Genomic DNA, 25,884 nt, shown 5'->3' with positions numbered 1-25,884 from the left:
GAGACAAATCTGGATAAACCTGCATAAGTAGCACATGAAAGGTAAAAGTACTTCTCAGACTTGTAACTGCCCATCTGGAGCCTGCCATTTAACGCCTCATACTCACCACCTTCCTTACATTGCTTTTCACCGGCTATATGCACTTAATCTTCAGAATCCCAAGTGAAGCGTACGCAGGGAACGTCCACTCACTATTAGACAGAAGTTACAGCTTAGAGTCTCTGTTGATACTTGTGACACATAGTGTTACTTGTAGAAGCCTCAAGGACTTAACACTCGTCTAAGTTACACCATGTTACTAAGTAGACTAAGCTATTATGGCATGCTACTGAGTAATTAGTTCCCATTTATACCTCCCCAAGCAAAGTCGGCTTTGGTTCCTTCCCGACCTTGATTCCGCCTCATCTCTTCCCATTAAACTTAGTTTAAAAAGAAAAAAAAAAAAAATCAACGAATGAACTAGTTCAACTTTGAGCTCAGTAGTTTTCCAGCCCCCAAGCACACAGTTCAGGGTAGCGCTCGAGGAAAAGGCAGCCAGTGGGGGGGGGGATTGCCCTGAAAAGTCGTCGGCGCTCTGACCACTCCCACTTCTCCAAAGTGCCTCTTCCGCCGGTTTGGCTCGCGGTGCACCTTACTGGCGGCGGCGTCCGAAAGGCAAGAGGGTGACACGCAGGTGGGGGAGGGAGGAAGGGGCAGCACGGGCCGGGAGAGCGAGCGTCCGGACGCGGCTCCCCCAGAAGGGCGGGCCGAAGGTAGGCCCAACCTGCGGCCGGAGGCCAGACCTAGCGTTCGCCCAGAGCCGTTAAGCGCGGCCGGAGGTGGGTGTGGCCTGCTCGCCCTTCCCGCCTCCGGGCGACGCGAGCCGGGGCCTTTCGCCTCAGTGTCACCCCGGCCCGCCCAGAGTCCGCTCCGCCCCGCGCGCCTGGCCCCGGGGTCCCCGCCAACCCCGTCTTCCCAGAGCCCGCCCAGCCGGGGGGCGGTGGCCGCGGCCGTCACGTGCGCCGGCAGCCGCCAAGTGAGGCCGCTTTTGCGACGCGGTGACAGCCAAATGGTGCGACAGGAGGAGCTGCCGCCGCGGCCGCTGCGCCCCGCACCGAGAGCTCTGAGGCGGCTCCCGGCGTCGCCCTGAGGGAGCGGCTGAGGGAACAGAGTCCGGCGGGCGGCGGCGGGCGGCGAGGGGAGCCGCGCCGAGGGCCCTCGCTCCCCGCCGCTCTCCATGAGCCGGGCCGCCTGAGCCTCGCCTGCAGCCGGGCCGCGCCTCCTTGACTCCCTAGCTGCTGCTTTCTCTCCGGTCCTCACCCCCCGCCCGGCTCCCGTCCCGCCTTCTCCCTCGGCCGCGCCGCTGGCCGCCTCCAGGAGCGGAGTCCCGAGCGGAGCGCCATGGCGTCCAACCCCGACCGGGGGGAGATCCTCCTCACCGAGCTGCAGGTAAGGGCCGCGGCCCTGCGGGAGCGCCGCCCGGGGAACACCGGGGGGGACGGCGGGGTCGGGGACGCTGCGCAGGGCGCCCCTGGTCCTCTAGGTGTGGAAACTCGCGGCGTGTCAGGCCGGAGCCGCTTCTCCGCTCCGGGACCGGGTCTCCCGCGCGCTCTCGGAGGCCACCGGGCGGAGGGACCCCGTCCCCGCGGGCGGGGCCGTGTGCTCACTCGGGTCCCCTCCCGGTGTCACCGCCCCGCCCTCCCCCCCAGCCCCGCTCCCTAACTCCTTTGAATGACTACCAGGCTGTGGGCGGTTCCCTCCCCTTCCCCTCAGACAGCACAAAGAGCGCCCCCAGAACTTCAGCCCCCCGAGGACTCGCTCGGAAGGGGTGGCCTTGCGCTGCCAGCCGCCTTCAGGTGACCGAGAGCCTGCAGTGCGATCTGCGAGCCGCTTCTTTCTCCTAACTTTTCCTTTTTAACTCCGTGAGAGCTAGGTGGTCCCTCCGATGACTCCCCCTGCTCACATCCGGAAGTTCAGATATTGATGCCCCCCCCAGCCCCCAGACTTTCATTTTCCCTCCGGTTTGCACACCAGAGAGAGAAAGCTACCGAAGTTGTTTACAAACCAGAGAACAGTTCATTAAGTGAAAACGTTAGGCGGCACTTGTCCGCAGAAGATAACAAAATAGATCCCGTAACTAGTGCAGTCCGTGTCGAAGCAGTATTATTCTTTCCTATTTCCACCTAAATATTTGTTGAAGTAAGCACGGTTTTTCTTTTGAGATCTCTATAGAGTAGGGGACTTAAGTTTACTCCGTTGGTTAGTTTTCATTACTTTGGAGTATTCAAGAGATGTTTATATCTGGATTAAAATTTTGTCCTTAAACTGGGTTTGTTTTGTTTTAGTGTATTCATATTTTGGCTACTCAAAGATTAGGGGTGAGAACGGAGACACTTGCATTTCTTTTGGGAAAGTTCGGCAGCTCTTTTTTTTTTTTTTTTTTTTTTTTTTTTTTTTTTTTAAACAAGTGCATTTGAGGGTTTTTTTTTTTTTTTTTTTAGGATGACAAAATTACTAATTGCTTCAATGTGTGAATTTTTTTGAAATGCATTTCTTTCTAGATCCCATTATAAGCCTGGTATTTGAGCAATCAGATGTAAGTTTAAACGCATTGCTATGATCTTTGTTATATCTTAAATAAAAATTAGAGACATCATCAGGGTACACTGATAAACTGCTGCACTTGTGGACTCTTTTGGAAACCTAAAGTTGATTTTCCTGTCATTTGAAAATGACACTATATAACCTTTTAATAACAATAGCTTTAGTAAGCAACTCTTCACAGTACACATTTGCATACTGAATAGATTCTTTTTAAAAATTTACATGCTTCTAAGAATAAGCATGTACTTTAGGTCTTAAATTATTTTAGAAATAGCATATATTGCGTTTTGAAATATGAAAAGCATACATTGATTTTTGATAGAAGAAAATACCTTTAAAATGGCAGCTTTTTTTCTTATCAATGGTGTTAGAATTATAAAGTGTATGACATCCTTGTATTTTCTGGGGTTGGCATAAATGGCACTTATTTTGGCGTTGTAACCGAAAGCATTTTTTATTGTTAAGTTATATTTAGGAACTTTTTGTTGGTAAGGTCAATTTTAGCATTAACAAGCAAGTTAAAGAAGGGGAAAAAAAACCCTTTAAATATGACAATTTAAAAAGTGGAAACAAAGGAACACCCACTGCAGTTTAGTTTTATAATACAGTATGTCTTCCTCTAAAAATATTTTTTATTAAGTGGTACTTTAATAACTTTTATGTTGTCATTATATATCAAGGACACTTTTTGTTGTTTATTGTACTCTCAGTTCTTGTAAAAGTTCTTGGATTTAAAGTTTATTATGTTTACTAAAATATTTATATTGTTCTCTATCATCACTTAATATTCATGTACATAAATTTACACCTCACCTATTCAAACACTTAGTTCATTTAGTCATGAAAATGTACATTGACTTAATATTTGCCAAAAGTTTATTCAAAGAGCCATTTTTTTAAGCTTCTAAATTGTTTGAACTTATTTAGACTTGAAAGTTAGTTTCTTAATGATTTTCTGACAAACACAATAAGAATTTAGTATGTAACCAATTTTAAGATGTGTTTAATGGCTGACCACTGTTACTTCACCATATCTTGTCTTAAGAATACTGCTTCACTCTAGATACTGATTATAAATTCAATGAAATATTTATTTATAAACACACATTTAGTTTCATTTTTAACCATACTGCAGAATTTGAAAACTTTGCTAGAACTGGAATTGGCTTGTTAATAACCTTTGCTTCTAGAAAGGCACATTTGTAACTCTGAAACACATTATTTTGTCTTCATCCTTACTGTAATATGTCTGTGAGTAACATTTTAAACTCTCGCTAAGAACATGGAGGCTTATTAAACAAGACAGCATTAATAGAGTGCAAATTACATTTGTTAGCCAGAGACTTGAAGGTTTAAGAAAGAATATTTGTTATTATAAAAACAAAAACAGGCTGTTTAAAAATTTAAAGTTTCTAGCTTTTATATCACAGTATTCTTAATTTTTTATTTGAATCATAGCAGGAAACCTATTTTATGAGACAAAAAAAAAAAAAAAAGAAAAAAAAAAAGAAAAACCCTAAATTTTATATCTAAGGAAACTTATCAAGAATCTCCAATGGCTATTGCAGTAATTTTAGAGAACACAGAACCAAATATTGAGTAGAGGAAAGTATTTAAAATAATTTTGTTGATATTGGTGATTCATCTCCTTTATCAAAGTTCCTCAAGAGTTTGCTTAGGTAAAGGAAATTTACTCAAGAGAAAAGTTACAGTAGGTAGTCACCCTTAAATTACAGATGTTAATGTCAATTGAATATCTTCCAAAACGGCTGAAGGATCTAAACATGACAGGATGATTTTTACTTTCTAGAATAGCACAAATAATATTTGTACTGGTAGAGCATTTTATGAAAGTACAAATAGCATTATTTGCTGCACATCAGACATTGTTCTTAGGTATCTTTTATACATACTTGATATTTACAAAGATCTAGTAGGGTAAGATATGTTACTTTTATGAATTAGGAAACTAACCTTAAGAGTGTTAAGTTGTGGGGCATGGTGGCACATGTCATTAATTCCAGCACTCAGAGGGAGAAACAGAAAGAGTGCTGAGTTCAAGGGCTGCCTGGTCTATATAGTTAGTTCCATGCTAGCCAGAGCTAAATAGTGAGATGCTGCTTCAAAAACAAAAAACAAGAAAATAACCAACCAACAAGCAAGAATGCTAAATAAATTTCCCATGGTTACAGTGTTAAATCTGAATTTGAACTCTGATCTATGTGTTTCCATCAGTAAGTTGTGTCAGTTCTGTGATCTCAAATGGTGTATATTCCATTGTTGTATGTCAGTTTCTAAAACTTGGTCCAAATGTTGATCAGTGTTAACTTTGATGTAAACTTTAAAATCCCACTAGAATCGGGAGTAATAGTCTTTATTTGATAGTGTATGGTAGCTATGATTTATTAATTTCACAGAGGTACTATTCTACAAAGTAACAGTATAAACCACCTTCAGGCTTTCTTTGCTTCACAGTGAGTGTTTCTGATGTGTTGATGGGTTGATTTCTCAAGTGACTATTCACAGTTTAAATTTTAAGTTTGTTCACAACCTAGTTCAATGTTGGCAGTTAGAAGGTGCTCGAACTATTAATAGGAAGGTTCTGTTTGTTACCTATAATAAGGACTGTCTTGATCATTTTATGAGAAATTTTAGTAGTTATCAAATGCAATTACAATTAATGTTTGTATCCTTGGGTTCTTCATTCATTGATTCAGCCAAATGCCTCTGCCTCCTAAGTGATGGGATCTCTGAGTTTGAGGTCAACCTGGTATACATAAAGTTCTGGGGAAAGCTAGAACTACTTAGAAACTTATTAGTCTCAAAAGGGTGTGAAGGAGGGGAAGGTGGCAGTGTGTGTGTGTGTGTGTGTGTGTGTGTGTGTGTGTGTGTGTCTGTATGAGTGTCTGTGAGTCTGTGTGGAGAAATAGAGAGATGGCTCAGTAGTTAGGAGCACTGGCTGCTTTTCCAAAGGACCCAGGTTCAATTCCCAGCATCTACATGGCAGCTCACAGATACCTCTAACTCCACTTCTACCTCCAAAGGTTTGACACTTTCATACATATATGCAGACAAAACACCAATGCACATAAAGTCAAAATCAAAATAAATAAATAATTTTTAAAAAAATCAACTGCATCTGTACAGAAACCTTTTTTTCTTGTCATTCCCCAAACAGAAACATTTGCATTTTACTAAAGGAAGTGTGTAAATGATATTACAAATACAATTGTTCCTTGAAACCAATAGAAAATTTATTCCTTGTCACTTGTAGATCTCAGAATTCTTAGATGCTTAAGTTTTGTATGTGAAATGGCATAGTATCTGCATATAACCTACAATCTTCCCTTTTGCCTTCAGTCACCTGTAGATTGTTTATAATGCCCAATACATACTTGCTAACCTGCTGCATTATAAAGATGAACTGATATACAAGAATTGATAGTAAAATATATTCATTTAAAAGATTTGCAATACTTCCTTTGCCCTATTAACTAAAGGTTTACCGCCTGGACACATATGCATTTTAACTTACTGGAAAATAATTATGGTAGACTTTGGAAGTTATTCTTGTTTCTAGAAGATTTGCCATCCACATGTTAATGTGTGCTAGGTAGCATGTAGTTTTACACATTAGCTTTTTTTTTTCCAGCCCTGTACTTACGAAAGGGATGATTATTTTGGCTGTTTCAGAGTTTCCACTGAATAAATTGCATGTAATTGTTTTTCTTCTTTTATCTGTTGTAATAAGGTCTCAAGGACCACCTCTTTTCCTCCTCCAATATCTATGCATTGTTTTTTTCTGTTCTTAATCCCCAACTTTACCTCCTATTCGACCCAGAATCACTGAGAATAATGTGGGTTAGTCTCTTCTTTGTGTGTAACAACTGCTGTGTGTTTAGTTGAGTGGGTATCTCCCATTGTTGACTATTTGAGTATTTAACTCTTATTAGTAATTTTTTTTGTTTTTCATAATTTTGAGTAAAGAAATTATGGACTGTATGTACATGTTTTCCATGTATGTCTATGAAAGAGCTAAAAGTATATGTAGAGGCTCAGTTGCTGCTTTACAGGGTAGGTGAGGGCTTTTGGCATTAAGAGGTGATACTGAACTTCCAATGGGGTTATATGAATTTATACTCATGCTCACATGCTGACAAATACATGCGACTAAAGGTCCTTTTCAACACGTTTACAAGTCAAAAGGCTGTAATACATTGTCTCTTGTTGTTTCTGATTCTCATGCTATAGAGTATTTCCCTTTTAAAACTTATCTTTATTATTTTTAATCATGCATAGGTGTGTGTGTTTGATGTGGGTATGGGCATTTGAATGCAAGTGCCCACAAAGTCCAGAGAGAAGCATTTGGATCCCCTGGAGTTGGAGTTAGAGATGGTTGTCAGCCTTCTGACTTGGATGTTAGGAACCAAACTCAGGACCTCGGAAAGAGCAGCAAGTGTTCTTAACCACTGAGCCATCGCTTCAGCACCCGTGGAAGATTTTTTTTTTTGTTATTAAGCCTTTTCTATTTTTTCTTTAGTTGAATTCCTTTTCTTCTCTTTCCCATTTTTTCTATTGATTTGTAAGAGTTATTTGATGTCTTTATGCTAAATATTTACATATTGTAAATATCTTCTCAGTTTTTAAATTGTTACTTTCAGTTTAGGGGATTGTTTAGAAGGAACATTTTTACCATTTTGGGAAATATTAAGAATCATTATGATGAACAAGCTTGTGGTTATTATCTGTTGTAGATTTGGCATAAAAAGAGTAATAGTATAGTTTATGTCTGTAGATTTGTTAACTCTCCAAATGAAACGCCCTAGGCAGTTGTATAAAATATTGTATATGTCACATATGCTAGGCACTTAAATGTTAGTTGACTTAGAGTAAATGTAGAAACAAATAAAATTATTTATGTGAGTAGTTTATCAACTCATTTTCTCAATCAATTTCTCTTAAATTATTTAATACTGTTATTTGTCATCATTTATATTTAATTCTTATGTTTAGTAGACAGTATACCTGAAGTATATAATTTTGAATCAGTTATTCACATCACATAACAACCAGTTTACTTCTGGAGTTGGTCAGATTTAAATTGGATATAAAACAAAATTATTATTCATTATCACAACTTAACTATTATTTTCAAACCTAGAGTTGTATCGTCGATGGTAAAAAATTTTAATTTTTAACAAAGTTAAATTTATTTTTCTTTTATTATTATTGCCTTATACACTTCTAAGAAATTCTTTCTTAAACCCAACTCCTGGGTTTAAAGGACACTTATATGTGTTTCCTAGTAAGAAGTTATTTTTGAGACAGTCTCCCTAAGGAGCCTAGAATAGTATGTAAGAATTATTCCTGAAGTTATCCTTACTTGTAGCTTGCATATTCCTTGTAATATTAGTTTGCATTTTGTCATTTTATTACCTAAAGACTTGTTTATTGACTTTCACAATATTCACCATTTATAGTTCAAGCTTTACATTTTCTCTTAAGCCCAACCCATTCCTGCTCCTTTGTAATAAAGAAATTTCTATCTTGTCATTGTCTCTACTGAGTGATTTGTAGTGCGCCACATTGCAAACCTACTCAACTTTTCTTTTTAAACCTTGAGAGTCCTTCTCTCCTTGCACCCCATCCCTACCACATCTTAAGGAGAAATGGTTTTGCCTTACTGTTCTTTGTCATTTTCTATAGCCTACACAAGCCTATGGCTAACTGGTGTGTGTGTGTGTGTGTGTGTCCAAGTTCCCAGAATACTAATACTGTGTTTTTCTTTTCTTTCTTTCTTTCTTTTTTTTTTTTCTTTTTTAATCTCTTTAACCTTACAACTCAAATGCCCAACAAGCTCATGGCTAACTGACTAGTATATATGGTATACTGGTTTCCAATTTGACTGAGAAAGTCTGATTGGCTTTATTCAGCTTGATCCCTTCAGCTATAGCACTTGGGGAATGGGATTATTTTGGAGATGGTGGTTATTTTCCGAGAAGGGAGTGTGAGGTAGAGAAAAATACATATGTTTAAACCTCAGTAACTTTCTTTTGATTATAGAACAAAGGGATCTTCCATTTTCTAGCCCCTGTAAACTTAAGCTAGGGCATATTAAAGTATTTGCAGATGTGTGAATCACATCTTTTTTTGTACTTTTGTATATGATGCTTCTAATTTTGAGAACACTAATAGTGTCTATCTTCATGAATGAGTATTTGCTAAATTGGGCAGTCCTCTATCTCTACTAGAAAAGACTTATATTAATGTAGAATCAAGTTTAGTCTTCCCACTTTTCCTCCTCCATTTTGTCTTTGTTTGAATGGGTCTTATTTTGGAGCCCCAGTTCATGCTTTTACCTCAACTTCCCAAGTACTGCGTTTCCAGGAATGCATGACCATATTATGATGCCTTTTATAAATTAGTAAATGTAGTGAATTAGCCATTTAACCTTTATAACCATTAACAAAATGTTATTTCCAATTTGACACCTCCTGTCATTGAATATATATCACTTAATATATTGTCAAATGACATGTCACTACCACTTTACACGCTTGATGTTCTACTTATGCTCCATACGTGCTTGAAATAAGTAATGTAATAATTTTTAGTCTTCTTACCAATCCACCATACTTCTCTAAATTTTTAAAACCTACTCTCCTTGTTGGCTGTGCTAGATATCTGGTCTTTTTTATTACTATCTTAGCCTCTAACATTGACTCTTTATTAACACAGTTTTGAAATCATTTACTTTACCATTGTCTTGATATTCTACTTTCACCCTTTTACTTCTTTAGCTACTCATAAGGTACCTGATATATAGTGGATGTAATTCTTCCTTCATCAGGTGTAAGTTTTAAGTTAGTTTCATTTTGCAGAGCATGGTGGCACATTCTCTAATCCCAACACTTACAGGTATAGCAAGGGTATTGGGATTTGAGGAAAAGCTCAGGATAGTGGGACCTTATGTTACATACTGGCCTAATATCTAGATAATTGATCATACTTCGTAGATTAATTACTCCTCTTTTGTCTTATAGAGGGAGAGGATAGTGAAAATAGCTGTTTTAACATGTAGATAGTTCCATGAAGATCTTAATCTAAAATAGCAGTGTGCTGAGTTTGTGTGCATGGATGATTGAAATTGCGTTACATGATGAATTTTTAGGATGGAGCATTCATTAAAAAATTTAAGATGCTTAATTTATTTGTGCATTGAACTGTACCACCACTTGCAGGCTCCATGGATCTGATTAAGTAAATTCATAGCCTGATTTTTTTGTTTCCCAGAGACTTTGAGATATTTTATCAATTTGAAGTAAGATTGTCTATAGCTACTGTCTTAGGATTTTATTGCTGTGAGCAGGTACCATGACCAAGGCAAGTCTTATAAATAACAACATTTAATTGGGGCAGGCTTAGAGAAGTTCAGAGGTTCAGTCCAGTATCAAGGCAGGAGCATGGCAGCATCCAGGCAGGCATTGTGCAGGAGCAGCTAAGAATTTTACATCTTTATCCAAAGGAAGCCAGGAACAGACTAAGCATCCTTAGCTAGGAGGAGTGTCTCCAAGCCTACCCCCAGAGTGACACACTTCCTCCAACATGGCCACACCTTCGAATAGTGCCACTCTTTGGGCCAAGCACATGCAAACCATCACATTCCACTCCCTGGCCCCCATAGGTTTGTTCAAACACATGAGTCTGTGGGGGCCATACCTAAATATAGCATAATAAAAAGTACATTTAGTCCAACTTCCAAAGTCCCCATAGTCTGTAGCAGTATCAACAATGTTAAAAGTCCAAAGTCTCTTCTGAGATCCATCCAATCACTTAACTGTAATCCTTGAATTAAGTCAGGCAACCAGCTGGGCAAACTCCAAATTCTGCCATCTCTATGCCTGATGTCAAAGTAGTCTTCAGATCTTCAACTCCATTTTCATCTTATTTGACTGCAACAAACTTACTTCTCCTGGGCTGGTTCGGTATCTCGCTGCTCTGGCATCTTTAACATCTTTGGGTCTCCAAGGCAATTTCAATGTTACAGCTCCTCATTTCAATATTTGGGAACCACACATGATCTTCTGAGCTCTTCCAAGGCTGTCTTCAATTCTCCAGCTCTGCCCTCTGTAGCACTTCAAGCTCAGGTTGATCCACTACACCTTTGCTGTTGTTCTTGCTGATCATCCCATGGTACTGGCATCTCTAATATACTGGGGTCTTCCATTGCAACTAGGATTCACCAATAGTCTCTCATAATCTCCCTTCATCGTGCCAAGCTTCAAATCCTTTTCATGACCCCTTCAATCCTGGATTGTCAACTACAACTGAGGCTGCACTTTCACCAGTGGCCTTCCATGGCCTCTCAGTCCCAACCCTCAGCTGTTCTTCATGACGCCTCCATGCCTTCAAAACCAGTACCACCTGGGTGATTCTTACACATTACCAAGTACAGCTGCAGCATGAGGTACAATCTTGGCTATCTCTGCAACACAGTTTTTCGTCCTCTCAGAAAACACTTCCCAGAATATTTCACCTCAGTGATGCTGGTCTCTTCTTAATCACCACTAATTTCTTAGCTCCAGCTAACCAGCATCAGTTGTCCCAGTGGTCTCCTCCTCTTAAATATAAGGCCAGAGCCACATGGATGAAGCTGCCAAGTTCTGGGACACCCCCCCCCCCCCCCCCCCCCCCCGTTCTATTACATTATCACTAGATTCCTCTTTTCTAACTCCTTCACTGCCTAAGCTTGGCTGTCCTGGATCTTTCTCTGTCGATTAACCTTGAATTGAGAGATCTGTATGCCAGTTTCCTGGGATTAAAGGTGTGTACCACCACACCTGGATTTAAGCTTTTCTTCACTCAGAGCTTGCTCTGTTCTGGGCTGGTCTTGAATTTAGAAATCTGCTCCTCTTTGACTCCTGGGATTAGAGGTTTGTACTAAGTCGCCTGGAGCTAATTTAGCTGGGTGGGGTCTTGCCCCAAGGTCCTTACTTCCTTAATTCAATTTAAAATTCTTGAACACAGGATTTAGCTCCATTTCACTTTCTGGTGTCCCTTTAATACTGGAACCATATATTTTGTATTTTTTCTTTCTCAACTTGCTTTTTTTCAAGCAGATCTCTAAGAACACCAGGCAGGCATGGTGCAGGAGGAGCTAAGAGTTCTATATCTTCATCCAAAGGAAGCCAGGAACAGACTGAGCATCCTCAGACAGCTAGGAGGAGTTTCTCCAAGCCCACCCACAGAGCAAGGCCACACCTAATAGTGGCACTCCCTGGGCCAAGTTTATGCAAACCATCACAGCTACAAAGTATGAAAGGGCCTGTATATTTTTGTACTACAGAAAAAGTTTGGTGGCAGTATTCTAAATTACTAAATAATATGAACTCTGTAACTGAATATATTTGATCTTTGTTGTGCAAATTCTATTAAGTGCCCAGTTGGTTTCTTGTTTCTCATAATTGAATTTCCATTTTGTTTCTGCATAAACCCTATCTTTGCACTTCAACATCAAAAGAATGTTCATTAATTTTTTTTTTTTTTTTAGTTTAAGTTTTTACTGTGTTAAAACCTCATAGGAACTATGCACAGAATTTCTATACGTAGGGTTGGTTTGCTCTTTTTAAATATTTTCTTGTAGGGGCTGGAGAGATGGCTCAGCAGTTAAGCTCATTTGTTAATACTACTCACATTATGGCTCATAATTTCAGTTTCACCAGATACCCAGTTGGTCCACATACATGCAAATGTACACACACACACACACACACACACACACACACACACGTATATACATACAAGCAAAATACTCATAAATAAATTTGTAAAGTAAACAGTGAATTGTCTTCTACCTAATGAAGGCTCTTAAATATTACATTTAAAGCATGCACTTTGCTTTTTCCAGTTGCTAAAATGATGGACTCATTAAGGCTGGCACAGTGGTAGGTCTTTGTTTTATTGTGTTAATTATACTACAGTTATTATAAATAACCACTGGGTTTGCTTATAAAGTTTATCATATGCAAAATGAAGAAAATTATCTGGAAAATCTTAATAGTAATATGTTGTATTTATAATGACATGTAGAATGTTCTTGAATTACAAAGTATTATTACATGCAGTTTTTCACCTGATCATTGTTATTTTTGACGACAGGTCTTTGTGTAGATTATGTTGGAATTCATTATGTAGCCCAGGCAGGTCTTGAACTTGTATCGGTTCTCTTGCCTTAGTCTTCTAAGTGTTTGGGTTACAAGAGTGAGCCACTGGCTGTACTCTTAAACTGTCTTTTGTTAGAGTTAAGAGTTAATTAGGCTCAATCTGCAGGTTTGTATTAATTTAGTCAGTGTCACCTTTAACCTGAATCTTCATCTTCTGCCGCCTCTCTTTCATTACAGTTTTCTATATAATTCTAATATTATGTATCACAGTGTAGAGTTTTTGCTTTATGTTTTTAGTCAATCTGTAAAACCCCAGAATTTTCATGGCTATATATTCTAGTCTTGTTATTTTTTAGAGCTTTTCAAAATACTCAAAACGTTTAAAAAATTTAAAGATACTAAAAATTATTGTAAAAAATTATCCTTTTTTGAGGCAAGCTGAAAATGAGTATAAGATGGCATCTGTAATTTGCCACTAGTCATGATAGTACTGAAGTCCTTGTCATCGTTAATATCAACATTAAAATTATATTATCTTTATTTTGAGTTTATATAAAACTTAAAAATCATTTGAAGAAGCTATTACAAATGAAATTAGAAGATATCTTCTACTTTTGCAAATTAAATTATATGTATATTAAAAGAGGCCATATCTGTTACACAGATTTGCAAAGCATTTTATTTAGTTCATAATTCTGGTATCTGTTGGGTTTGTATGAGACAATTCCAGTGTCATAACTGGTGGTCCTCAGACTATGTCACAGATCAGTTGTGATGGTAAAAAGCGGAAAGGGAACCTGGGAGCCTGCAGAAGGAGGAGCATATTTGGACTGGAGTAGTTTTACAATAACCATCATCTCATAAGTCACAGGACACAGAAAATGCACTCTTCATGACCTTGTTTACCCTCTTATAGCCACCCCAACACTACCCACTAGGCCTTATTTCGAGTACACGAACATTTGAGAGACAGTTTAAACAATAGCAGGGACAAATATCTTTCAGTGATAAACTGTTTTAAATTTTAAAAAGTATTTTAAAGTCCAAGTGTAAATTCATTTGCAATTGGCATCTAGCAATTCACTTTTCTAAAACATTTAAAAATATTTTTTAATTGAACAACTTTATTTTAAAAAACAAAGATAAATGTACAGATTTTAAAAGCATTTTTGCATAAAGTATATAAATACATTTTTGTCAGTACTTGATTTTTTTTAAAGGTTTGATAGTATGCCTTAAAATCTTACTAGTTAGAATGAGCATAAAGTACATGTAAAACAAGATGTAACTGGAAATAGTCAAAGTTTTCTTGGTGTGTAAAGATTAAGCATAATGATTTTTCTCTTTTTCTTTTGGCATTTGTTTTTCTTGAACTTCATATAGTCTGTAAGTTGTTTCTGGGGTATTCAGAGCTTTCTGGGGTTAGTATCCAATTATCAGTGAATGCATATTATGTCTGTTCTTTTGTGTCTGGGTTATCTCACTCAGAATGATATTCTCTAGATGCATCCATTTTCTTAGGAATTTCATAAAGTCATTGTTTTTGATAGCTGAGTAGTACTCCATTGTGTAAATATACCACAATTTTTGTATCCATTCATCTACTGAAGGACATCTGGGTTCTTTCCAGCTTCTGGCTATTATAAATAGGGCTGCTATGAACATTGTGGTGCATGTGTCTTTGTTGAATGTTGGAGTGTCTCTTGGATATATGCCCAGAAGTGGAATAACTGGGTCCTCAGGTAGTACTATGTCCAATTTTCTGAGGAACCGCCAGACTGATTTCCAGAGTGGTTGTACCAGTTTACGACCCCACCAACAGTGGAGAAGTGTTCCTCTTTCTCCCCATTCTCGCCAGCATCTGCTGCCATCTGAATTTTTAATCTTAGCCATTCTGACTAGTATGAGGTGGAATCTCAGGGTTGTTTTGATTTGCATTTCCCTGATGGCTAAGGATGTAGAACACATCCTTAGATTCTTCTCCCCCATTTGATATTCCTCAATTGAGAACTTTTTGATTAGCTCTGTACCACATTTTTTACTAGGATTATTTGATTCTCTGGTGTCTAACTTCTTGAGTTCTTTGTATAACTTAGATATTAGACCTCTATTAGACTTGGGGTTGGTAAAGATCTTTTCCTAATCTGTTGGCTGCCATTTTGTTTTCTTGACAGTGTCCTTAGCCTCACAGAAATTTTGCAATCTCATTAAGTCCCATCTTTCAATCTTTGACATTAGAGCACGAGCTACTAGTGTTCTGTTCAGGAAATTTTCCCCTGTGCCTATGTGTTCTAAGGTTTTCCCTACTTTCTCTTCAATTAGTTTCAGTGTATCTGTTTTAATGTGGAGATCTTTGATCCACTTGCACTTGAGCTTTGTACAAGATGATAAGAAAGGGTCTATTTTTATTCTTCTGCATGCTGAGTGTCAGTTGGACCAACAGCATTTGTTGAAGAGGCTATTGTTTTTCCATTGAGTGTTTACAGCTCATTTGTCAAAAATCAAGTGATGATATATGTGAGGGTTCATTTCTAGATCTTCTATTCTATTCCACTGATCCACGTGCCGATCTCTGTACCAGTACAATGCAGTTTTTAACACAATTGCCTTGTAATATAGCTTGAGGTCCGGGATGGTGATTCCCGCAGATGTTTTCTTGTTGTTGAGGATAGGTTTCACTATTCTAGGTTTTTTCTTAATCCAGATGAAATTGCACATTGCTCTTTCCAACTCTATGAAGAATTGGGTTGGAATTTTGATGGGGATTACATTGAATCTGTAGATTGTTTTTGATAAGATGGTTATTTTTACAATGTTGTCCTTCCAATCCATAAACATAGGAGATCTTTCCATTTTCTGAGATCTTCCTCGATTTCCTTCTTAAGAGTTTTGAAGTTCTTGTTATATAGGTACTTTACTTGCTTAGTTAGAGTCACACCAAGGTATTTCATATTGTTTGTGACTATTGTAAGGGGTATCTTGTCCCTAATTTCTTTCTCCACGTTTGTCCTTTGAGTAGAGGAAGGCTACTGATTTGTTTGAGTTAATTTTATATCCAGCCACTTTGCTGAACTTATCAGTTGTAAAAATTCTCTGGTGGAATTTTTGGGGTCACTTACGTATACTATCATGTCATCTTCAAACAGTGATGTTTTTACTTCATTCTTTCCAATTTGTATCCCTTTGATTTCCTTTTGCTGTCTAATTGCTATAGCCAGGACTTCCAGTACTATATTGAATAGGTAGGGGGAGAGTGGGCAGCCTTGTCTAGTCCCTGATTTTAGTGGGATTGCTTCAAGTTTCTCACTGTTAAGTTTGATGTTGGCTATTGGTTTGCTGTATATTGCTTTTATTATGTTTAGGTATGGGCCTTGGATTCCTGTTCTTTCCAAGACTTTTAACATGAAGGGGTGTTGAATTTTGTTAAATGCTTTCTCAGCATCTAGTGAGATGACCATGTGGTTTTTCTTTGATTTTGCTTATATAGTGGATTACGTTGATGGATTTCAGTATATTAAACCATCTCTGCATCCCAGGGATGAAGCCTCCTTGATCATGGTGAATGATCGGTTTGATGTGTTCTTGGATTCGGTTTTCAAGGATTTTGTTGAGTATTTTTGCCTCCATATTCATATGTGAGATTGGTCTGAAGTTCTCTTTCCTTGTAGGGTCTTTGTGTGATTTGGGAACAAGGGTTTTTGTGGTCTCAAAAAAATCAGTTAGGTAGTGTTCCATCTGACTATTTTGTGGAATAGTTTGGGGAGTGTTGCTATTAGGTTGTCATTAAATATGTGATAGAATTCTGCACTGAACCCATCTGGACCTTGGCTTTTTTTTTTGGTTGGGATGCTTTTGATGACTGCTTCTATTTCTTTAGGTGTTATGGGATTATTTAGATGGATTACCCTGTCCTGGTTTAACTTTAGTATCTGGTATCTGTCTAGGAATTCATCCACTTCCTCCAGATTTTCCAGCTTTGTTGAGTATAGGCTTTAGTAGTAGGATCTGATGATTTCTTGAATTTCCTCAGTTTCAGTTGTTATATCTCCACTTACCTTTCTGATTTTGTTAATTTGGATACTCTCTCTTTGCCCTCTACTTAGTCTGGCTAAGGGTTTATCAATCTTGTTAATTTTCTCAAAGAACCAGCTCTTGGTTTTGTTGATTCTTTGAATGGTTCTTTTTGTTTCTATTTGGTCAATTTCTGCTCTGAGTTTGATTATTTCTTGCCCTCTTGTCCTCTTGGGTGTATTTGCTTCCTTTTGTTCTAGAGCTTTCAACTGTGCTGTCAAGTTGCTAGTATATGCTCTCTCCAGTTTCTTTTTGGAAGCACTCAGAGCTATGAGTTTTCCTGTCATTACTGCTTTCATTGCATCCCATAGGCTTGGGTATGTCGTGGTTTCATTTTCATTAAATTTTAGAAAATCCTGAATTTCTTTCTTCATTTCTTCTTTGACCCTGCTACCGTTTAATAGAGCATTGTTTAGTTTCCATGTGTTTATGGGCTTTTTGTTGGCTTTGTTCTTATTAAAGACCAGCCTTAGACCATGGTGATCTGATAGGATGCAAAGGAGAATTTCAAAATTCTTATATCTATTGAGTCTTGTTTTGTGACTGATTATAGAGTCAATTTTGGAGATCGTGCTATGAGGTGCTGAGAAGAAAGTATATTCTTTTGTTTTAGGGTGAAATGTTCTGTAGATGTCTATTAATTCCAATTGGTTGATAACCTCTGCTAGTTTCACTGTGTCTTTGTTCTGTTTCTGTTTCCATGATCTGTCCATTGGTGAGATTGGGTTATTGACGTCTCCCACTATTATTGTGTGGAGTGCAATGTAATTTTTGAGCTTTAATAGAGATTCTTTTATGAATATGGGTGCTCTTGTGTTTTAGCATGTATGTTAAGGATTGAGAGAGTTCCTCCTGACAAATTTTCCCTGTAAATAGTAAAAAGTGTTTTTCCTTATCTCTTTTGATAAATTTTGGTTGACAATCTACTTTATTCGATATTAGAATGGCCACTTTAGCTCTCTTTTGGGGGCTGTTTGCTTGGAAGGTGTTTTCCCAACCTTTTACTCTGAGATAGTGTCTGTCTTTGTCTCTGAGATGAGTTTCCTATATGCAGCAAAATGCTGGGTTCTGTTTATGTATCCAGTCTGATAGCCTATGTCTTTTTATTGGGAATTGAGTCCATTTATGTTAACAGATATTAAGGAACAGAACAGTGGTTGCTGTTTCCTGCTGTTTTTGCTTTTAGAGGTAGAAGTGTGCCTGTGTGTCTTTCTTGTTTTGGTTTTTTGCTTAGGTATTTTCTTGTTTTTACTAGGATGTAGTTTCCCTACTTGTATTTGGTTTTCCAACTATAATTCGTTGTAGTGCTAAGTTTGTGGTCAGATATTGTGTAAATTTAGTTTTGTCCTGGAATATGTTGGTGTTTCCATCTATAGTGATTGAGCGTTTTGCTGGGTATAGCAGCTTGGGCTGGCACCTGTGTTCTCTTAGGGTCTGAATGACATCTGTCCAGGATCTTCTAGCTTTCATGGTCTCTGTTGAGATGTCAGGTGTGATTCTGATTGGTCTGCCTTTATATGTTACATGATCTTTTCTCTTTACTGCTTTTAGTATTTTCTTTGCTTTGGGCACTTGGCATTTTGACTATTATGTGTTGGGTAGAATTTCTTTTCTGGTCCACTCTTTGGAGTTCTGTACGCTTGTTTTATGCTCATGGTCATTTCCTTTTTAAGGGTAGGGAAGTTTTCTTCTACGATTATTTTGAAGATATTTACTTTGCCTCTTAGTTGATATTCTTCGTCCTCTTTTATTTCTATCATCTTTATGTTTGGTCTTCTCATTGTGTCCTGGATCTCCTGGATATTTTGGGTTAGGAACATTTTTGGGTTTTACATCTTCTCTGACTGTTTTGTCTATGTTTTCCATGTTGTTTTCGGCCCTTGAGATCCTCTCTTCCATCTCTTGTAGTCTCTTGGAGATGCTTGCATCTGTGACTAATGATTTCTTTTTGAGGTTTTCTACCTCCAGGGTTGTTTCTCTTAGTGTTTTCTTTATTGTTTCCATTTCCATTGTAAATTCTTTCTTCAATTCCTTCATCTCTTTGGTTCTGTTTTCTTCTAGCTCTTTGAGTTCTTTAAGTGTTATTCTTGGTTCCTCTTTAAAAGCTTGTATTTCTTTATGCTTTTCCTCCTGTTCTAGTTTAAGGATCTCTATCATCTTAAGGTATGAATTTGGGTCTGAGTCTTCTTTTTCTGGAGTGTTTGGCATTCAGCTGTTTGCTGTGAAGGGAGAACTGGGTTCTGTTTTTGCCATGTTGTCTTGGTTTCCATTGGGTAAGTTCTTTTGCTTTCCTCTTGCCATCTTGTTGTCTGTGATTATATGTGGTCTTGTCAGTGATTGGTTCCTGTCTTTCCAGTGTACCTTGCCTGTGTCCCTGGATTTCTGCTGTTCCTTGTGCTGCCGCATGCATGCATGTTTGGTCTGCACGTCCCGCCTTCCCGGTGGAAACCAAGTCCCTATGGCAGAGTTCCTGCTCCCCTGAACCTATTGTGGGTGGGGTGCGCTTTCAGTGTGCTCCTCCCAGACCTATATGCGCCCTGGCTACTCGCAGAGCAGTCTCACCAGGCCTGCGTCCCTGGATCTCCCAAAAATAATCTTAAATCTTGAGAATTTTATATAAATGTGCAATGAAATATCATATCCATCCTCTATTTTCCCCTCCAGCATCCCAAATATCTCCCAATGTGCCCCTCTTCCAATTTGTAAGTCATTGTTTTTCTTTTAGAAATATCTTAACTCTCAGTGATTCTAGCATTTCAATATTAAGTACAGAATAATAAGGAAACGGTTGCTCTATGTTATTTTCTTGTCTATGTTAATTTTATCCTGGCAGATGCAGTCTTTTTCTTAATGGCGTTATTTACGTCCTTACCCTCAGCTTTTCCCTTCTATCATCTTTAAATCTGAGAGCCATGCTTTTTGCTATGCCTTTCCACTAGAATTGTTTCTAAGGAAGGAAGGCTACTGTATGCAATTTCATTTTTGTTTTTTGTTATTCCTGTTGCTCAATATGTGACATGCCCTATTGCCATTGCCTAAAAACCAACAAAACAAAAAATAACCAAGCAGTAGGAACTCCTGCAATTCAGCTTTGATTTTTATGTTACCTAGACCTAGACCTCCTAAAAAATCCCACTCTTCTGTCCAGCTGAGCCTGGCACTTGATGGTGTATAACCTGATTAAACTTCTACAACTGTGTGTTTGTATTTTTCTAATGCATTGGACATTTCTATCCATGAATAGCACTTCATTTCCTTTGGTGACTCTAGACTTTTGATACATATTCTGTCAGAAGTACTTTGTCAAATTAGGAACCCAGGTGAGCCCCTGAGTGGGTAATGGCTAAATGTGAGGCTCAAGACATTATTGTGCGCTGCTGAAGATTTTATAGATGCTGAAAACAAACATCTTTGAATTGGTGCAACAGTACACTTTTTAAATAATTAATGTGGCTTTTTAGATTTTATATTTTCTAACCTTGAATTTTTTTACAAAAAGTTTGTGTTCTGTAATAGCACTTGCCTTAAAAACAAATAATGGCCAAATGTTCTGTGCTTTTAATCCCAGCACCCAGGAGGCCCAGGTAGGCAACTTGGTGAGTTTGAAGCCAACTTGGTCTATGTGGGGAGTTCCAGGCCAACCAGGGGTATAGTGTGAGACTTTCTCAAAAAAACCAAACACCCAGAAAACCCACTGTGTATATTTGTACAAAAACACATATATTTATTCTATAAGGTTTTTTTTTTCAAAACAAATTTACTTTTTATCTTTATACTTTAGTAGTAACGTTTTTGTTCACTGGGACACTAATATAGTCAAGGGTTGTAGGGCGAAAATTATTAATATAACTATTTTCTACCTCTACAGCACGTAGAGCTGTTATCTGAGGTCTTGTGACCTGTTTGAGGCGGTTTGGTAGCTAATTTTTTATTTTATTTTTTACTGGTAGATTATAGCTAATATGTAGCTATTAAAATTTAAATTAGTGGAATTTAATAAAAATACTCAATAGCCACATTTGGCCAGTTGCTGTTATTGGATAACATCAATTCTGCTTAACAGTATTTTATCATAGAAATTTATATATCTGTTCTAGAAAAGAATTGATTTATTTCAGTGTTGTCAATTTAGATGAGATGAAATGTCCCTATACTTCTGCTTACACTTGAAGTAATATATTAGTATTGCTTGAAAATAAGTTTTTCAGTTTAAAAATGCTTTTAAGCCATGTGGTAGAAGCACACACCTTTAATGACAATACTCAGAAGGAAGGGAGAGACATGCTGATCTTTGTGAGTCTAAGGCCAGCCTGGTCTAAAGCTTGTCTGGACAGCCAGTGCTACACTGAAACCTTGTTGGAAAACAAAACAAAACACAATAAACACAATATACTTTCCTAGACTGGGTCCTTATGTTGCTATTTACAGTGTAGCTGAGAAATGTCAATATTAACAGTTAGTTTATTATTCTGTTGTTTTGGTATTTGTGTTTTTCAAGATGAGGTTTCTCTTTGTAGCCCTAGGTATCCTGGAACTCTACTGATAGACCATGCTGACCTTGGACTCAGAGATCTGCCTGCCTCTGCCTCCTGAGCACTGGGACTAAAGGCATCATCTAGCTGAGTATTATATAAATGTCAACATAATACTTTCAGATGAGAAGTAGTAAATAATAGATATATTTGAGTTTTAGTATATTAAGATTTAAACTCCTGGATTCTTTTGTTTTTAAAAATAGTATGGATAGTATAGAAAATTTTGTTGGTTATATTTTTAAAAGCTTTTTAAAAAGTCTTATTTTGGAGGTGAAGAGATGGCTCAATGGTAAGAACACTTGTTCTTGCAGAGGACCTGGGTTAGGTTCCCAGCACCAACTTGGTAGTTCACAAACATCTGTAACTCCAGTTCCAGGGGATAAAAGGCACCAGCCACCAATGCGGTATACAGACATGGGTGCAGGCTGAACATACAAAAGAAAATGAACAAATCTGTATGTGTGTGAGAAATATTTTGGGTTTTTGGTTTGTTTTATTTTTTTTTTTTTAATAGTAAATATGAAGAAGTTGGACCAATCTCAGTTTTTGTCTCTGATGAGTTTTCCCATATTTTAACATAAGAGACTGACTTTGGGTCTATATGAACATATGCCAACTATGAGTGATTTGTTTGTTTTTTTATAGAGATTGAACCCCAGTCTTACACATACTGGAAACAATCTAATAGTGAGCTATTTTGCCATCCCTTCTGAGAACAATTTTAATAAGCAAAATACATGTTTTTAAGACTATCTTGTCCTCATTATCCTACATTGAAAAACTACATGCATAAAGGGTTATCAATTTAAGAAAAATTTAGAGAAGTAGAGACAGGAATAGGAAATTAAGCTTTTGTTTTCCTGTATCTTTATCTTGTTGGTATGTGTGTGTGTATCTGTCTATATCTTTCTGTAATCTTCTCTTCAGGGGATCTCTTTGGTTTAATATTAGTAGATACACTAAGAATACCAGTTCACAGTCCAGTTTTTTAACTATAGAAATAATTGAAACAACAAATGCTGGATTCATTAGAATGTTTCTAAACCAGAATTTCATAGTTGGCTATTTGAATATTAGCATTTTATCCGATTATGCTTGCTCCAGCTTTTTATCTCTATGTAAGCAAGAGTACAATTCACTTACTTAGTAATTTAGAATACATGCCCTCTACCTTTGCACTCAGTTATGAACAAGTGAAATGAAGTGTTATCAAATTAAAGTAGACCTATTATCATTTCAGTTGTCCCGAGAGAAACTGCTGCTATTATCCAAAGTAGTATTGTTAGGACTTGTACATTTGGGTGACTCACTTCTTGCCCAGGCAATGCAAACTAAACACCAAGTGAAAGTTTTTTATTCAAGATTTTTATTTAAATAAAAAAAGACCAATTAAGTGCTCACATTGTTAAAAAGAAAATACATATCAAAATGGAGCCATAAAGCACACCATTTATGGCTCAGAAAACTGATCTAAATCAACCCAATTATTTAATAACTAATGTGTAAATGTCCATACAGTGTAGAGCTGAAGTCAGAGACTATAGGCAATTCATCAGCTGAAGGTAAATTTAATGGATGCTTTATGGGGATGACAGTGACTAAGGAACTGGGTAAGTGAATAAAAAATCAGGGAGTTGTGCCACTCTTGAACCATGGTCATTTGTTTCCTTGTTACTGCTTTTCAAGACTGTTAAGCAAATAAGATGTGTTGGTAGAACTACCTTACCATTATAGTGATTAGTAGTTATCAAATCAAGTAGACAAGGCACAGAGACTCACACCTGTCATTCCTGCATTTGGGAGGCTGAGGTGGAGGCTTGCTTTGAGCTTCAGAACTGCCAGGGTACTGTAGTAAAACAGTCTCAAAGGAAAAAACAAATTCAAATACTTTTTAGTACTTACCATTGTCAGGTATGCTGTTAAGAACTATGATCTGCTGAAAGAAACATTGGACCTGGACATTAACCATTTAGAAGAACTGCATTGCTCAGCAGTAAAGCTTGTTGTGCTTGATAACTACTAATCACACTTGTTAGCCACACCTTTATTAAGGCCAAGTGTGACTGAGGGAATGATTTTTTAAATTTAAAGTTAAATTGCATAGACAGACATGTGATTAACGCTACTGACTTAGACAGTGGCACTCTAGATTCTAAGTTTACTTGCTGAGTCATGAAAAACTACTGGTTAAGATTTAAACAATGGGTTGGAGTGATGCTTTAAGTGGTTAAGAGCACTTGCTGCTCTTGCGAAGGATATAAATGTGGTCCTTAGCATCACCGTCAGGTGGCTCACACTGCCTGCCACTCTAGTTTCTGAGGATCTGTTGCCATTTTCTGCCCTCTGTGGACACTGCATGCACATACACATACTCATAAATTTAAAACATTTAAGTTACATATCTGAGGAGCAGTAAGTCCAAGGGGATGGGTTGAGAACCTAGTACATGAAAGCAGGAAATGAAAAAGGGGGGCTGTATTTCTTTCTTTGAGGCAAACAACAACAAAGCTATAAGGAATATACATGTTTAAAGAGCAACTGTGCTTTATTTTATGCTCTTGCTTACTCTGGTAGACCACCAAATCTTACCACTACTCCCCACTGGGATGACAGCTTAAGTTGAGCAGCTACAAAGAAAGGCGATTGAAAACTCAGCAGCATGGCTTTCATGTATGTTTTTGGTTTTGTTCTTTTAGTTCCCACTGGATGGGGATCTATTCAGTAATTGCTGGTTTTGTTCTTCAGATTATGTTTCATTCTATAGCATTGTTTTTGCAAGTTGAAATATTTTGTTCTTAGGAATAAAAGCTCTGTCCTTTTAAGTATCCATATATCTTTTTAAAAGTGAGGCTGGGTATGGTGGTACGTGCCTTTAATCCCAACACTTGGAAGGTGGGTTTCTGAGTTCCAGGCCATCCTGGTCTACAGAACAAGTTCCAGAACAAAACAGAAACCATGTCCTGGAAAAAAAATCTTGAATTAGTAAGTCTGGCTAATGATCCAGTGTTACTCTGTGTAAAAATGGATTTATTAAAGATGAATTTGTTATTAAGATGTCTATGGGAGAGCATTTATTTGATCATCTATAAAAATAAAAGGATAATTACTTTCATGTGTTTATATAGTTTCTATGGCATGTAAAAGTTTCATGGTTTAAATCATTGCTTTCTTATGAGTAGCTATTTTAATTACCACTTACTGAACACCACGTATGCATATATCAATTTTAATTTACAATAAAAGTAAGGTATTTGTTAATTTCTGTCACTGATTTTTTAAAATATATATGTGTATAGATACACAGAGAGAGAGAGAGAGAGAGACATATATTGAGCTGGAGAGACACCTCAGTTGTTAAAGGCTAGGCTCATGACCAAAAATACAAAAATAATTATATGATTTCTGTCTTCCTTCTGCCTTGTTAGTTTACAGATGAAATGAAATGTAGCATTATTTATTTTATGTAATTGACCTTAATAAACACTCTAACTATTGTTTCTGTCTTACTTTTTTATAGCGGTGTTAAGATACCATGACCAAGGCTACTGTTAGAAGAAAAAGAATTTATTAGGGGCTTACAGTTTCAGAGGGGGAAGTCATGACCATATGGTGGTAGGGGGCACATTTGCAGGCATCATGGGACTGCAATGATAACTGAGATTTATATCTTTATCCACAAGCATGAGGAGAGCCAACTAGCAATTGTATGGACTTTGGAAACTACAGAGCCCATCCCTAGGTGACACCACCTTCAACAAGGCTGTACCTCCCAATCTTTCTCAAACAGTTCTACTAACTGTAGACCAAGAGTTCAAATATATGAGCCTATGGGGGCTATTCTCATTCAAACCACCACACTTGACCGACAGTCCTCATTCATAGAGAACTGCTGAATAATTCTTTATAAAGTCAGTAGTTATCTTTTAATTGATGATATGACAGTTACTTTCGTGTAATACTACAAAACCTAAGGCATGAAAAAGTTTCGTGATTTAAAGATCAAGATTAACTGCTTTTATTAAGAATTATTTTAGTTAGGACTTTTGTGTATCATGCATCTATACTGATTTTTATAATGAGGCACAGAGGGGTGAAGTTATATGCCCTTATTACATGATAAGCTAGCCCAATTGGAATATAGAAATAGTTCTGTGTAAACTGATACTCAGGTTGGAATATCTCATGTCTGACAGGCTGATTCTTGTGACATAACCTTCCATGTCATTTATTTGTTTATTTTGGGGAATGATGGCAGAATAATTATATAATGTTACAAGATATTAATTAGAACTGTAGTGTTTCAGTTAAGTCAAGAATGAGAGACTCTTTAAGCTCTATTACACAAATATATTGCTATTTGTGAGTTTTTTCTTACTATTGTTGCTCATTTGGTTGAATTGTTGGTTGGAATTTTGTTTTGTTTTTTATTTGTTTTGGGATGTTTGTTTGTTTGCTTGTTTCAAGACAGTGTTTTTGTGTAGCCTTGGCTGTCCTGAAACTTACTTTGTAGACCAGGCTGGCCTTGAACTCAG

The 25,884-nt window shown here is 37.6% G+C and overlaps 1 protein-coding gene across 1 annotated transcript in view; it reads left to right on the top strand.

The window, feature by feature from the left end:
• The first annotated feature begins 1,065 nt into the window (after positions 1 to 1,065).
• Positions 1,066 to 25,884, top strand: part of PKN2 (protein kinase N2) — a 98,853-nt gene continuing 74,034 nt past the window's right edge. Inside the window, exon 1 of the mRNA XM_080915881.1 lies at positions 1,066 to 1,428. Within this exon, the coding sequence (XP_080772007.1) occupies positions 1,381 to 1,428 (48 nt within the window). The 5' untranslated portion in view covers positions 1,066 to 1,380. The remainder of the gene's footprint in view (positions 1,429 to 25,884) is intronic.

The sequence above is a fragment of the Micromys minutus genome (genome assembly GCF_963924665.1).
Source record: "Micromys minutus genome assembly, chromosome: 4".
Lineage (NCBI taxonomy): Eukaryota > Metazoa > Chordata > Mammalia > Rodentia > Muridae > Micromys > Micromys minutus.
This window is presented reverse-complemented; position numbering and strand designations above follow the sequence as displayed.